General features: G+C 36.8%; 1 protein-coding gene across 1 annotated transcript in view; it reads left to right on the forward strand.

Annotated features, from left to right (window-relative positions):
• Positions 1–2,784: 2,784 nt before the first annotated feature.
• Positions 2,785–16,661, forward strand: part of LOC135733724 (Fc receptor-like protein 5) — a 93,019-nt gene continuing 79,142 nt past the window's right edge. The window contains exons 1-5 of the mRNA XM_073813728.1: positions 2,785–2,818; positions 2,968–3,228; positions 7,813–8,076; positions 12,828–13,088; positions 16,360–16,638. Of these exons, the coding sequence (XP_073669829.1) occupies positions 2,785–2,818; positions 2,968–3,228; positions 7,813–8,076; positions 12,828–13,088; positions 16,360–16,638 (1,099 nt within the window). The remainder of the gene's footprint in view (positions 2,819–2,967; positions 3,229–7,812; positions 8,077–12,827; positions 13,089–16,359; positions 16,639–16,661) is intronic.

Consider the following 16,661-nt stretch of genomic DNA (forward strand, 5'->3'; position numbering starts at 1 on the left):
AAAACAATAACAACACAAAATATGAAAAAGAAAACAAGTAATAGTTTCATGAAACCAAATACTGCAGTGTCACAAGTTCTACAACAATGCTTAGGTGCCCGCAGATGCGCCTGCCTATTAATCGGCCTAATTTTGCAGTAAAATCGGCCAAAGCCAATTTTTTTAATATGCCAAATATCGGCCAAATTATCGGCACGGCCGATAAATCGGTCGACCTCTAGTCAGCAAGTTCTCTGACTAAATATAAAAAATCTTAAACGGTGTTCCGAAGATGAACACAGATCTTACGAGTTTGGAACGACATGAGGGTGAGTCATTAATGACATTATTTTCATTTTTGGGTGAACTATCCCTTTAATTGTAACACAGCTACTTTACATATTTCTATAGGGCGAGCCATCAGTGCTTTTGGTCTTTTTCTCTTTATGTCAGATGATGATCTCTTGTGAATTTGTGAAAAGTTTTGATGTGTTTTGGTTGAGAAATTGAACAAAGAGTGTTTTGGAGGCATACAAGTTAATTTCTTCATCTTAAATATTTTTCGATTTCCAAGTTGGGTGTGTAAGTCATCAAATTCAACCTTATATTATTTTAATCACTGTCTTGTTACATAAAACATAACAACATTTTGAAACATGTCAGCAACTCCTAGTAACTGTAGCGATTCAGCGGGAGGAGGGGAATAACGTTATTTAAAACACTATAAACCTCCGACCGACACACTACGGGGATTCCCAAGGGAATCTTAGATTTTAGCTCAAAAGGGAATATTATGTATAATTAACTGTAATTAACTATACAAATTTAGCAGGATTTACCTGGCGTAGCAGAATTAATAATAACAATTAATTAATATGTTCGTCCACCGAAGACATATATCCATAATCGTATATTAACGTCTAAGAAATGTTATTTCATGGCCTTTAAAATTAACCTTCTCACTGATATAAAGTGCTACTCGCAGCTTGTAGCTGGATCCAAAGGCAGAAATAGTGACTTTTTCATGAGCATTGAACACAGAAACAATTCAATTGTGAAAATGCAAAACCGGTTTATTAACTACAAACGAAGTTCACACAACGACTAACTAAACATACACACATACAATAACATAAAACATAGATGAGAAAGAAAAGATTGAAAACGAGAAAGAGTAAAAGATTGGCAATAGCACTATTGCTTAACATCTGCACAAACCATCGGAAAATCTCTAAGGATCTGATGGTAGTTTCTGATGCACGCGGGTGCGAGCAGGGAGAGAGAGAGAGAATCCAGGTGTGTTCGTAAGTCCGTTACGTTGTTCCGTATGGCGGATTGTTCCGCGTAAATTGTCCAAACTCGAAGTGCAAAGTGCAAGCCAGGAAGACTGTCCCGAAGAGTAAGAAAGGGCTCAGAGAAAAGATGATGAATCCGAGGGACTCTGGGTGAGTCTCAGCGAGTTTCCAAACTGCGCTGACGGGTTACCTGAGTAACCGAGCGACTGAGCGAACTGAGCGGTCTCAGCTACTGAGCTACTGAGCAGTGATGGCTTGGGCGATAGGCCGTTTTGACCTTTCACGCGCCCAGCCCATTTTAGGTGAATGACCAATGTGCGAAGTGTTCGATCGCGCGGGAAACAAGCCTTTGTTCTTTCAGACTTCACATTTGCGTAATTGCATAATGATAAAAGTTTGTTTCCATAACTATTCAAATCGATATTAAATGACATTGATGCGGCTTATGGTAATATGATACATAGCAATGACTAGGAAATAAAAAGTAGATTAATTTGATAATAGACAAGACATGGGTTTAAGATCACGTTAAATAATAATTTCATACCTAAGATATGAACCATGCTACAGTGAACAAAATCTAACTAAAGTGTTAACACACCGTTACATCACATATACACCATCATGCAGTAAAGGGATATAAAATATATATACATTTAAACAGCTCATTGTGATCTTTAAACGTGGTTTCATCAGAGACCTATAGTCTGTGCCCCCTGCTGTGTCTCTGGCGATTGTCGTTCGATTGGCTCTCAGGTTTCTCTGGTGGAATTCCTTTGAACCTCCTTTGACGACTGCATTTGTTTTAATTGTCGCCCATTTTACAACCTTGATAGGTGATAGAGATCTTGACAATTCTCACAAAGGAGACAGGGTTATCTAATTATCACAATTTTAGGGCTTTTACGATCCAGACGCCAAATGGCCCCGATATGACTCCGAGCCATCTGTTACATAACTGATAGCTGGGATTGAAAACATTTCACACTGCGGGGTTACAGTAACACAGTGTTACAATTAAGCCTCTAGTATACAATGATAATGAAATAAAAACAATGTAAATATTTATCAAAATGATAACTGTCACTTACAGTGTAATTGTAAGATAACGGTTAGTTAACGTTAAATTAGATGCATTTTATTTTCTACATTTGTAAATGTAGAAATGGTTTCATAAACATTTATGGTTTTAAAGATATTTTGGAGCATCTAAACCCACCCTTTCCCTAAACCCATCCAGTTTTAACCATATAAAACACAACACGTAAGCAAAAGTACAATCACAGGTGTTTATTGCATAAATTGACCAAAAAAACTGCAATATAAAAGTATAACAAACAAATTTGCGTTGCAAACCTTGTGAACAGAAGCCATACGATCACTTTATATGAAGAAATCCATGAATGTAATGCAAACAGTCCGATCTCATTCAAATATAAACCGGAACATAGATCATGATGCAGTCGCTCACGACAGCCAATAGCGCTTCAGTTCCATAGCTAACGTAATGATGAAATCGGTCACGAGACACATGAGAGCCAATGGTATTTCAACAGTTAAACAGATAACCCAGAGTTACATTTACCAGTGTTTAATGACATGGAGTTAACTTTTTCAAGTGTGAAAAGCCTTATGTCAGTAGTCATGTTGTATTAGTGTTTATAGTGTCAATCTCATTTTCTTCTTTCCTCAGCTTCACCCAAAGCTACAGTGAGAGTAACACCAGACAAATCTGTGTTCACTGGAGAGACAGTCACTCTGAAGTGTGAGATAGAGGATCAGTACAGTAACTGGAGATATCTGTGGTATAAAGACACAACTGGAACTTCAGTGTTTGAGGGAAACATCTACACCATCAGTTCACCATCAGATCAGGATAAGTTCTGGTGTAGAGGAGAGAGAGATGGACGACCCTCATCACAGTACAGTGATCATGTGACTCTCACTGTTAAAGGTCAGTAATTAATGTGATTGGATCACTTTTTTAAGGAAACATTTGTCATTTATTTGTCAAAAATGTATTGCCAGTTTTAGTCACTTTATTTGACAAAAAAAAAAATGTATAATCAAAGAACAAATGGTTTCCTTTTCTCACCATTTTTTTAATGGGTTGAAAGAAAGAATTTAAATCAGTGTCAGAAGTTAACAATTGCCAATGTTTTTTTTTTATATATACCCGTAGATAAGGTTACACATGGGCGAATATGTTGTGATGAAAGTAAACAATATTTTTTACATTTTTGGTTTTTGTCTAGTCTGAAGTATATTTGAATCTGTTTTTTTAAACGCATCTTCATTCCATGTGGATGGATTCCCCATCCCAGGAATCTTTTTATTATCCCTTCCGACTAAAATCCAAATCGAAATGGATGAGCAGCCATGATTTTCTATGGGCAGTGAGCGTTATGCGCGGTGTTGATGTACGCCGAACGCCTTGCTTTTTTGTCATCTGTCGCAGTGCGCGTCTTTAAAGGAGCACTGAAAGCGAAAAAGCTCCCGATATCATTTGCGTTTTTCTATTATCCAATTGAATGAGGGGAGAGGCGGGCCTTCCGTTGTGGTGACAGAAGTTTACAGTTGTTTGGAACAACGGACTCCACTCACTCTCCTGTGTGTTTGTGCACCTCTCTTCCTCCATCAAGGTCATAGCAAGCGTCCTCTTTTTAAAGTTTCTGCTAATATGACAGTTAACAGCAAAAGAGCGCTCACGCTTCAATATTTGCTTGACAGGACAGCTGCCTCGGTGGTTGCCTATATAAAAAGCCACGCCGCACTGCTCTTTTTTTAAAGTGAACAAAGAAAGGCAGTGCAGTGCAGCTTGCGTTTGCAGGTGTTTAAAACTCGTTTGGTCTGATTGGCACCTTAGCCTGCCCTGATTTACATTAAAGACAACATATCACGAAAATCTGAGTTTTCCTATGTTTAAGTGTTATAATTGTATATAGTAGTAAACCATTCTCTGCAAGCATGTGAAAAAATAGGTCATTGAACTTTGGCTCCCCCTGTGATGTCAGAAGGGGATAATACAGCTTAATCTGCACTATCAAACTTGGCATTGGCTGCAGAGTTCAGGTCATTTGCAGTTAAAATTACACACCCAAAAACGGCACATTTTGCTCACACCTACAAAGTGGCAATTTTAACATGCTATAACAAATCTATCTATTTTGAGCTAAAACTTCACAGACATATTCTGGGGACCCCAAAGACTTATTTGACATCTTAAAAAGGTCTTGTAAAATGTCCTCTTTAAACTCTAACTGCAATTTTTGAAAAAAGCAAGAGCAGAACATGGAAAACAAGCGATGGAAAAACAGCATAAACATACAAAAAAATTAAATATGAGCAGAAAATATCTGAGAGAAGAAAAAACTTTATAAAAACTTTTTTATAAAAAAGAACCCTTGACTATGTATACTGTATTAGACTTGATTAGATTAGTTGTAGTGCATTAATGTTTTGCTGTTTTTTGTGTTGCTCTAATTGCTTCTATTGTTGCCTCATTTGTAAGTCGCTTTGGATAAAAGTGTCTGCTAAAAATGACCATAATGTAAATAAAGTAATATAAACAAAGAAACGTGATTTTGTATGGGATTTTGATAACTTTGCATTGGTCTTCCAGTTTTGTGCAATATAATTTTAAAATGTTGTGCTGACGCTTATTATCTTTTCATTCACTCTTATTATTTTTTGATCTGTGACCACAATACATCAGGTAAAATATTAAGCCCATAGAGTGGGGCACAACCTACTGTAACACCTTTTGGTTTTGGCACAATCTTTGAAAAAATATTTGAGTTCGATTAAATATACTTTTACACAAGCAGCACAAACATCTCTGCTTCAAATGAACACTTAAAGGGCACATGGCTCAATCGTTTTTTATTGTTTAATACTGTTGTCAGAGGTCTACTTGTTGATGATCTCTTGTGAATTATTGAAAAGTTTTGATGTGTTTTGGTTGAGAAATTGAACAAAGAGTGTTTTGGAGGCATAAAAGTTAATTTCTTCATCTTAAATATTTTTCGATTTCCAAGTTGGGTGTGTAAGTCACCAAATCCAACCTTATGTTATTTTAATCACTGTCTTGTTACATAAAACATAACATTTTGAAACATGTCAGCAACTCCTAGTAACTGATAGCTGGGATTGAAAACATTTCACACTGCGGGGTTACAGTAACACAGTGTTACAATTAAGCCTCTAGTATACAATGATAATGAAATGAAAACAATGTAAATACTATTTATCAAAATGATAACCGTCACTTACAGTTAATTGTAAGATAACGGTTAGTTAACAGGTAAATTAGATGCATTTTATTTTCTACATTTGTAAATGTAGAAATTGTTTCATAAACATTTATGGTTTTAAAGATATTTTGGAGCATCTAAACCCACCCTTTCCCTAAACCCATCCAGTTTTAACCATATAAAACACAACACGTAAGCAAAAGTACAATCGCAGGTGTTTATTGCATAAATTGACCAAAAAAACCGCAGTATAAAAGTATAACAAACTATTTGCGTTGCAAACCTTGTGAACGGAAGCCATACGATCACTTTATATGAAGAAATCCATGAATGCAACGCAAACAGTCCGAACTCATTCAAATATAAACCGGAACATAGATCATGATGCAGTTGCTCACGACAGCCAATAGCGCTTCAGTTTCATAGCTAACGTAATGATGCAATCGGTCACGAGACACATGAGAGCCAATGATATTTCACAATCAAAGATGACGTATAATCGCTTCTTCTGGCGGCAGTTTTTGAATCAGTATCTGATATCTACGGTGGATTGTGATCAGTTTTGCGTCTTTTCCTCATATAAATCGATCGTTTGGCCTCGGTACACTTGGAATATTTCAAGTAATTTTTGAAAAAAGTTGTGATTGTTTTGTATGCTGTGTTTTATATCATATAATAAATAAATGGGTACGTTATTTGCCCTAAATGAATGCCTGAATAGTGTAATGTGTAATAAAATACAATATATCCTGGCAGTTTAAACTGAAAATCATATTCAAATGCAAGTCATTACAGCAAAATTATACCCCAAAATATAATTTCATACCCTAATATATAAATGTTCACCTGTGGCCGGTAGAGGCGCTAATTTAGTAAACACATCTGTTGGTCGTATTTGAGGGAATGGACAAACGACCAAAACAGTCGTATAGGTTGGAGGATATCTTGCAAAAAGTGTTAGGTTGTGCCCCGCTCTCCCCTACCGTTACCATGAAATAAAATAACTCATTCCGTAAAATAGATTTTTGGTCATACCGCCCACTAAGAAACATAGTTTTTTATGGTAAATTAGCTCTGCGGCCCTCCGACAAGATGTCCATCTGAGAAATTGCCCCAAGCCAGTTTGAGATTGAGACCCCTGTACTAGAGGTTGTTACTGATTGTACATCTGTCTAAAAAGATAGATTTGCCCACATCTATTCATCCATTATTCTTTATCTAACATCCTTGTATTATACATCAACTGTAACAGTATAGAAGACTGCGGAGACAGAGGTAATGACAAAGTTTACTGATAGTTTGATGTAAATGAAGTAAAATGGTTAGATGAATGTCCAGGTGAAGATCCAACCCACACACGCACACACACACACGCACGCACGCACGCACGCACGCACACACACACACACACACACACACGCCAGGTCACAGATGCAGAAACCAGGAAATCCTAAATCCTTCTTGGACGACGATGAATCTCTGGTAGTGAGAGATAAAGTCAGGTTAGTAGATCCAGCATACAAGCAGTAGCTAGCATATACGAGACCGGACAGTGTGTGTGTGTGTCTGTGAGAGAGCGTCTTTTATCAGAGGTGACGTGATTTGAATTCGAGTGACGAGGATCTGGTGTGCTGAGTGAGAGGAGAACCTGGCAAATCCGTGACATCAACACATATGGATATTTTTTAAAGGGATGCACAATTGGGGAAAAATTTTTTTTCTTGAAATGTGTCCTCTGTATTTGACAGCTTTCATACACAGCCTATAAAGTAATGTAGGGAATAGTAAATGAGGGTATAGGGGGGTTTTCAGACACAACTACGGGATGTGTAAACAGTTGTTTCGGCATTTGAGAAAAAAGTGATATGAAAAGGTGTTGGTAAACGCATGAAATGAATTAAAAACCTCCCAGAAGGTTTTAAACAGCCAAAAATGATTTGTGTGGTGACATTTTCTCTCACTGGTGCAAAAGTAAGACACAAATAAAGCAGACAAGCACTGTATTTATCTAAATAAATTAACAGTGCTGTATTTATTCAGTCATGCTGTTAAAAAAGCAAATATGCAAAATGTAAACATTAACCCAGACTTTAGTAATGTACATTGTGAAACAGGAGGGTTTTTTGACCCCTTGTGAAGGATGAAATGTTAAACAGATAACCCAGAGTTACATTTACCAGTGTTTAATGACATGGAGTTAACTATTTCAAGTGTGAAAAGCCTTATGTCAGTAGTCATGTTGTATTAGTGTTTATAGTTTCAATCTCATTTTCTTCTTTCCTCAGCTTCACCCAAAGCTACAGTGAAAGTAACACCAGACAAATCTGTGTTCACTGGAGAGACAGTCACTCTGAAGTGTGAGATAGAGGATCAGTACAGTAACTGGACATATAAGTGGTATAAAGACACAACTGGAACTTCAGTGTTTGAGGGAAACATCTACACCATCAGCTCACCATCAGATCAGGATAAGTTCAGGTGTAGAGGAGAGAGAGATGGACGACCCTCATACTCACAGTACAGTGATCATGTGACTCTCACTGTTAAAGGTCAGTAATTAATGTGATTGGATCACTTTTTTAAGGAAACATTTGTCATTTATTTGTCAAAAATGTATTGGCAGTTTTAGTCACTTTATTTGACAAAAAAATGTATAATCAAAGAACAAATGGTTTCCTTTTCTCACCATTTTTTTAATGGGTTGAAAGAAAGAATTTAAATCAGTGTCAGAAGTTAACAATTGCCAATGTTTTTTTTTTATATATACCCGTAGATAAGGTTACACATGGGCGAATATGTTGTGATGAAAGTAAACAATATTTTTTACATTTTTGGTTTGTGTCTAATCTGAAGTATATTTGAATCAGTTTTTTTAAACGCATCTTCATTCCATGTGGATGGATTCCCCCTTCCAGAAATCTTTTTATTATCCCTTCCGACTAAAATCCAAATCAAAATGGATGAGCACCCATGATTTTCTATGGGCAGTGAGCGTTATGCGCGGTGTTTATGTATGCCGAACGCCTTGCTTTTTGTCATCTGCCGCAGCGCGCGTCTTTAAAGGAGCGCTGAAAGCGAAAAAGCTCCCGATATCATTTGCGTTTTTCTATTATCCAATTGAATGAGGGGAGAGGCGAGCCTTCCGTTGTGGTGACAGAAGTTTACAGTTGTTTGGAACAACGGACTCCACTCACTCTCCTGTGTGTTTGTGCACCTCTCTTCCTCCATCAAGGTCATAGCAAGCGTCCTCTTTTTAAAGTTTCTGCTAATATGACAGTTAACAGCAAAAGAGCGCTCACGCTTCAATATTTGACTGACACGACAGCTGCCTCTGTGGTTGCCTAGCAATATAAAAAGCCACGCTGCACTGCTCTTTTTTTAAAGTGAACAAAGAAAGGCAGTGCAGTGCAGCTTGCGTTTGCAGGTGTTTAAAACTCGTTTGGTGTGATTGGCACCTTAGCCTGCCCTGATTTACATTAAAGAGGACAGATCACGAAAATCTGAGTTTTTCTATGTTTAAGTGTTATAATTGTATATAGTAGTAAACCATTCTCTGCAAGCATGTGAAAAAATAAGTAATTGACTTTGGCTCCCCCTGTGATGTCAGAAGGGGATAATACCACTTAATCTGCACTATCAAACTTGGCATTGACTCCAGAGTTCAGGTCATTTGCATTTAAAATTACACACCCAAAAACGGCACATTTTGCTCACACCTACAAAGTGGCAATTTTAACATGCTATAACAAATCTATCTATTTTGAGCTAAAACTTCACAGACATATTCTGGGGACCCCAAAGACTTATTTGATATCTTAAAAAGTCTTGTAAAATGTCCTCTTTAAACTCTAACTGCAATTTTTGAAAAAAGCAAGAGCAGAACATGGAAAACAAGCGATGGAAAAACAGCATAAACATACAAAAAAATTAAATATGAGCAGAAAATATCTGAGAGAAGAAAAAACTTTATAAAAACTTTTTTATAAAAAAGAACCCTTGACTATGTATACTGTGATAGAGTTGATTAGATTAGTTGTAGTGCATTAATGTTTTGCTGTTTTTTGTGTTGCTGTAATTGCTTCTATTGTTGCCTCATTTGTAAGTCGCTTTGGAAAAAAGCATCTGCTAAAAATGACTAAATGTAAATAAAGTAATATAAACAAAGAAACGTGATTTTGTATGGGATTTGGATAACTTTGCATTGGTCTTCCAGTTTTGTGCAATATAATTTTAAAATGTTGTGCTGACGCTTATTATCTTTTCATTCACTCTTATAATTTTTTGATCTGTGACCACAATACATCAGGTGAAATATTAAGCCCATAGAGTGGGGCACAACCTACTGTAACACCTTTTGGTTTTGGCACAATCTTTGAAAAAATATTTCAGTTCGATTAAATATACATTTACACAAGCAGCACAAACATCTCTGCTACAAATGAACACTTAAAGGGGACATGGCTTAATCGTTTTTTATTGTTTTATACTGTTGTCAGAGGTCTACTTGTTGATGATCTCTTGTGAATTTGTGAAAAGTTTTGATGTGTTTTGGTTGAGAAATTGAACAAAGAGTGTTTTGGATGCATAAAAGTTAATTTCTTCATCTTAAATATTTTTCGATTTCCAAGTCGCTCAGTCGCTCGGTTACTCAGGTAACCCGTCAGCGCAGTTTGGAAACTCGCTGAGACTCACCCAGAGTCCCTCGGATTCATCATCTTTTCTCTGAGCCCTGTCTTACTCTTTGGGACAGTCACCAAATCCAACCTTAAATTATTTTAATCACTGTCTTGTTACATAAAACATAACAACATTTTGAACCATGTCAGCAACTCCTAGTAACTGATAGCTGGGATTGAAAACATTTCACAAAGCGGGGTTACAGTAACACAGTGTTACAATTAAGCCTCTAGTATACAATGATAATGAAATGAAAACAATGTAAATACTATTTATCAAAATGATAACCGTCACTTACAGTGTAATTGTAAGATAACACTTAGTTAACGGTTAAATTAGATGCATTTTATTTTCTACATTTGTAAATGTAGAAATGGTTTCATAAACATTTATGGTTTTAAAGATATTTTGGAGCATCTAAACCCACCCTTTCCCTAAACCCATCCAGTTTTAACCATATAAAACACAACACTTAAGCAAAAGTACAGTCACAGGTGTTTATTGCATAAATTGACCAAAAAAAAAAAACAGCAGTATAAAAGTATAACAAACAATTTGCGTTGCAAACCTTGTGAACGGAAGCCATACGATCACTTTATATGAAGAAATCCATGAATGCAACGCAAACAGTCCGAACTCATTCAAATATAAACCGGAACATAGATCATGATGCAGTCGCTCACGACAGCCAATAGCGCTTCAGTTTCATAGCTAACGCAATGATGCAATCGGTCACGAGACACATGAGAGCCAATGGTATTTCACAATCAAAGATGACGTATAATCGCTTCTTCTGGTGGCAGTTTTTGAATCAGTATCTGATATGTACGGTGGATTGTGATCAGTTTTGTGTCTTTTCCTCATATAAATCGATCGTTTGGCCTATGTACACTTGGAATATTTCAAGTAATTTTTGAAAAAAGTTGTGAATGTTTTGTATGCTGTGTTTTATATCATATAATAAATAAATGGGTACGTTATTTGCCCTAAATGAATGCCTGAATAGTGTAATGTGTAATAAAATACAATTAATCCTGGCAGTTTAAACTGAAAATCATATTCAAATGCATGTCATTACAGAAAAATTATACCCCAAAATATAATTTCATACCCTAATATATAAATTTTCACCTGTGGCCGGTAGAGGCGATAATTTAGTAAATTCATCTGTTGGTCGTATTTGAGGGAAAGGACAAACGACCAAAACAGTCGTATAGGTTGGAGAATATATTGCAAAAAGCGTTAGGTTGTGCTCCACTCTCCCCTACCGTTACCATGAAATAAAATAACTCATTCCGTAAAATAGATTTTTGGTCATACCGCCCACTAAGAAACATAGTTTTTTTATGGTAAATTAGCTCTGCGGCCCTCCGACAAGATGACCATCTGAGAAATTGCCCCAAGCCAGTTTGAGATTGAGACCCCTGTACTAGAGGTTGTTACTAATTGTACATCTGTCTAAAAAGATAGATTTGCACACATCTATTCATCCATTATTCTTTATCTAACATCCTTGTATTATACATCAACTGTAACAGTATAGAAGACTGCGGAGACAGAGGTTATGAAAAAGTTTACTGATAGTTTGATGTAAATGAAGTAAAATTGTTAAATGAATGTCCAGGTGAAGATCCAACACACACACACACACACACACACACACACACACACACACACACACACACACGCACACACGCACACGCACACACACACACACACACACACACGCACACACGCACACGCACACGCCAGGTCACAGATGCAGAAACCAGGAAATTCTAAATCCTTCTTGGACGACGATGAATCTCTGGTAGCGAGAGATAAAGTCAGGTTAGTAGATCCAGCATACAAGCAGTAGCTAGCATATACGAGACTGGACAGTGTGTGTGTGTGAGAGAGCGTCTTTTATCAGAGGTGACGTGATTTGAATTCAAGTGACGAAGATCTGGTGTGCTGAGTGAGAGGAGAACCTGGCAAATCCGTGACATCAACAAATATGGATATTTTTTAAAGGGATGCACAATTGGGGGAAATTTTTTGAAATTTATCTTGAAATGTGTCCTCTGTATTTGACAGCTTTCATACCCAGCCTATAAAGTAATGTAGGGAATAGTAAATGAGGGTATAGGGGGGGTTTCAGACACAACTACGGGATGTGTAAACAGTTGTTTTGGCATTTGAGAAAAAAGTGAAAAAAAGTCAAATGAAATGGTGTTGGTAAACGCATGAAATGAATTAAAAACCTCCCAGAAGGCTTAAAACAGCCAAAAATGATTTGTGTGGTGACATTTTCTCTCACTGGTGCAAAAGTAAGACACAAATAAAGCAGATGTGCACTGTGTTTATCTAAATAAATTAACAGTGCTGTATTTATTCAGTCATGCTGTTAAAAAAGCAAATATGCAAAATGTAAACATTAACCCAGACTTTAGTAATGTACATTGTGAAACAGGAGGGTTTTTTGACCCCTTGTAAAGTTTGAAATGTTAAACAGATAACCCAGAGTTACATTTACCAGTGTTTAATGACATGGAGTTAACTATTTCAAGTGTGAAAAGCCTTATGTCAGTAGTCATGTTGTATTAGTGTTTATAGTTTCAATCTCATTTTCTTCTTTCCTCAGATTCACCCAAAGCTACAGTGAGAGTAACACCAGACAAATCTGTATTCACTGGAGAGACAGTCGATCTGACGTGTGAGATAGATCAGTACAGTGACTGGAGATATCTGTGGTATAAAGACACAACTGGAACTTCAGTGTTTGAGGGAAACATCTACACCATCAGATCACCATCAGATCAGGATGAGTTCTGGTGTAGAGGAGAGAGAGATGGACGACCCTCATCCTCACAGAACAGTGATCATGTGACTCTCTCTGTTAAAGGTCAGTAATGAATGTGATTGGATCACTTTTTTAAGGAAACATTTGTCATTTATTTGTCAAAAATGTATTGCCAGTTTTAATCACTTTATTTGACAAAAAATGTATAATCAAAGAACCAATGGTTTCCTTTTCTCACCATTTTTTTTAATGGGTTGAAAGAAAGAATTTAAATCAGTGTCAGAAGTTAACAATTGCCAATGTTTTTTTTTTTATATATAGATAAGGTTACACATGGGTGAATATGTTGTGATGAAAGTAAACAATATTTTTTACATTTTTGGTTTGTGTCTAATCTGAAGTAAATTTGAATGTGTTTTTTTTAAACGCATCTTCATTCCATGTGGATGGATTCCCCCTCCCAGAAATCTTTTTATTATCCCTTCCGACTAAAATCCAAATCAAAATGGATGAGCAGCCATGATTTTCTATGGGCAGTGAGCATTATGCGCGGTGTTTATGTACGCCGAACGCCTTGCTTTTTTGTCATCTGCCGCAGCGCGCACCTTTAAAGGAGCGCTGAAAGCGAAAAAGCTCCCGATATCATTTGCGTTTTTCTATTATCCAATTGAATGAGGGGAGAGGCGGGCCTTCCGTTGTGGTGACAGAAGTTTACAGTTGTTTGGAACAACGGACTCCACTCACTCTCCTGTGTGTTTGTGCACCTCTCATCCTCCATCAAGGTCACAGCAAGCGTCCTCGTTTTAAAGTTTCTGCTAACAGTTAACAGCAAAAGAGCGTTCACGCTTCAATATTTGCTTGACAGGACAGCTGCCTCGGTGGTTGCCTAGTAACATAAAAAGCCACGCCGCACTGATCTTTTTTTAAAGTGAACAAAGAAAGGCAGTGCAGTGCAGCTTGCGTTTGCAGTTGTTTAAAACTCGTTTGGTCTGATTGGCACCTTAGCCTGCCCTGATTTACATTAAAGACGACATATCACGAAATTTCTATGTTTAAGTGTTATAATTGTATAGTAGTAAACCATTCTCTGCAAGCATGTGAAAAAATAGGTAATTGAACTTTGGCTCCCCCTGTGATGTCAGAAGGGGATAATACCGCTTAATCTGCACTATCAAACTTGGCATTGACTGCAGAGTTCAGGTCATTAGCATTTAAAATTACACACCCAAAAACGGCACATTTTGCTCACACCTACAAAGTGGCAATTTTAACATGCTATAACAAATCTATCTATTTTGAGCTAAAACTCCAAATACATATTCTGGGGACACCAAAGACTTATTTGACATCTTAAAAAGGTCTTGTAAAATGTCCTCTTTAAACTCTAACTGCAATTTTTGATAAAAGCAAGAGCAGAACATGAAAAACAAGCGATGGAAAAACAGCATAAACATAAAAAAATATGAGAAGAAAATATCTGAGAGAAGAAAAAACTTTATAAAAACTTTTTTATAAAAAAGAACCCTTGACTATGTATACTGTGTTAGACTTGATTAGATTAGTTGTAGTGCATTAATGTTTTGCTGTTTTTTGTGTTGCTATAATTGCTTCTGTTGTTACCTCATTTGTAAGTCGCTTTGGATAAAAGTTTCTGCTAAAAATGACCATAATGTAAATAAAGTAATATAAACAAAGAAATGTGATTTTGTATGGGATTTGGAGTCTTGTGCAATATAATTTTAAAATGTTGTGCTGACGCTTATTATCTTTTCATTCACTCTTATTATTTTTTGATCTGTGACCACAATACATCAGGTGAAATATTAAGCCCATAGAGTGGGGCACAACCTACTGTAACAACTTTTGGTTTTGGCACAATCTTTGAAAAAATATTTGAGTTCGATTAAATATACTTTTACACAAGCAGCACAAACATCTCTACTACAAATGAACACTTAAAGGAATAGTCTACTCATTTTAATATTAAAATATGTTATTACCTTAACTAAGAAGAGTTGATACATGCCTCTATCATCTTAGTGCGTGCACGTAAGCGCTGGGGCGCGCTGCGACACTTCGATAGCATTTAGCTTAGCCAGAGATAAAGTTAGAAGTGACCAAACACATCAACGTTTTTCCTATTTAAGACGAGTAGTTATACGAGCAAGTTTGGTGGTACAAAATAAAACATAGCGCTTTTCTAAGCGGATTTAAAAGAGGAACTATATTTTATGGCGGAATAGCACTTTTGGGAGTACTTCGACTCGCCTGAATAATCCGCTCCCCTTCTCCCTCTCATAATGGGAGAGGGAGAGTGTTACTGCGCCAAGTCGAAGTACTCCCAAAAGTGCTGTTCCGCCATACAATATAGTTACCCTTTTAAATCCGCTCAGAAAAGCGCTACGTTTTATTTTGTGCTATCAAACTTGCTCGTATAACTACTCGTCTTAAATAGGAAAAATGTTGATGTGTTTGGTCACTTCTAACTTTATCTCTGAGTGGTACCATTGAATGAATGGGGCTAAGCTAAATGCGAAGTGTTGCAGCGCGCCCCAGCGCTTACGTGCACGCACTAAGATGATAGAGGGATGTATCAACTCTTCTTAGTTAGGGTAATAACATAGTTTAATATTGAAAATGGATAGACTATTCCTTTAAAGGGCACGTGGCTCAATTGTTTTTTATTGTTTTATACTGTTGTCTGAGGTCTACTTGTGACTGTAATGAGTCTGTCTGTGTTTGCCCTGTGTTTCTGTCTGTTGTTTTTCCCACTGCTGATTGTTTGCTCTGCCCACTTGTTTGTTACCATGGACATTCATTGGACTCATTAATTCCCTCTCATGTGCTGTCATGGTAATTCATTGTCTCTGCCTTGTGATTGGTTCTTGTCTTTTATATGTACGCTGTCTGTTCATTCACCTGTGGCTAGTTGTTGTCTAATGTTGTCGTTTGTTAGCCCTGTGTTTGCTCGTGTTCATTCTGCCTTGTCTTGCCTGTTCTTTTGGTTATTTAATAAATATATCTTAACTGCATTTGGATCCTCACTCGCCTCTGCCTTTCATCACAACAGTGACGTTCACGTGGTTTTTACATCCAAAAATTTTACACATATGGTTCTTGCATTTGTATGTTTAAAACATAATGATGTTTATTTAAATATTTTTAACTTGCAAGTATAAATAGTGTGCAGGATTATTTGTTCATTGACTTCCTAAATAACTGGTAATGATTTTAATTTAAGTGAAATCACTTCTGTTCATATTATTCTTCAGAAATGTTAACAACAAATATAATAATTTTATGATTTTAGATTTCTGATTTCATGTTAACAGACTGTGATGAGATTTATAAGATTATTTTCTTCTTTCCTCAGCTTTACCTACAGTGAAAGTGACTGTAGAGCCAAACACAAGTCCTGTGTTCATTGGAGAGACAGTCACTCTGAAGTGTGAGATAGAGGATCAGGACAGATCATTAAAATGGAGATATCAGTGGAGTAAAGCCACACCGTTTCACAGTTACACTGAAAACAGAGACTCCCTCACTATCAGTAGAGTTACTGAATATGATCAGGACCGGTTCAGCTGTAGTGCAGTGATACACGGACGACCACAGACGTCAATATCAAGCTCTGTTGATCTTACTGTGAAAGGTGAGTTCAGTCTTGCTGTAAAA

The sequence above is a fragment of the Paramisgurnus dabryanus genome, chromosome 3, assembly GCF_030506205.2.
Source record: "Paramisgurnus dabryanus chromosome 3, PD_genome_1.1, whole genome shotgun sequence".
NCBI classification, from domain to species: Eukaryota; Metazoa; Chordata; class Actinopteri; order Cypriniformes; family Cobitidae; genus Paramisgurnus; species Paramisgurnus dabryanus.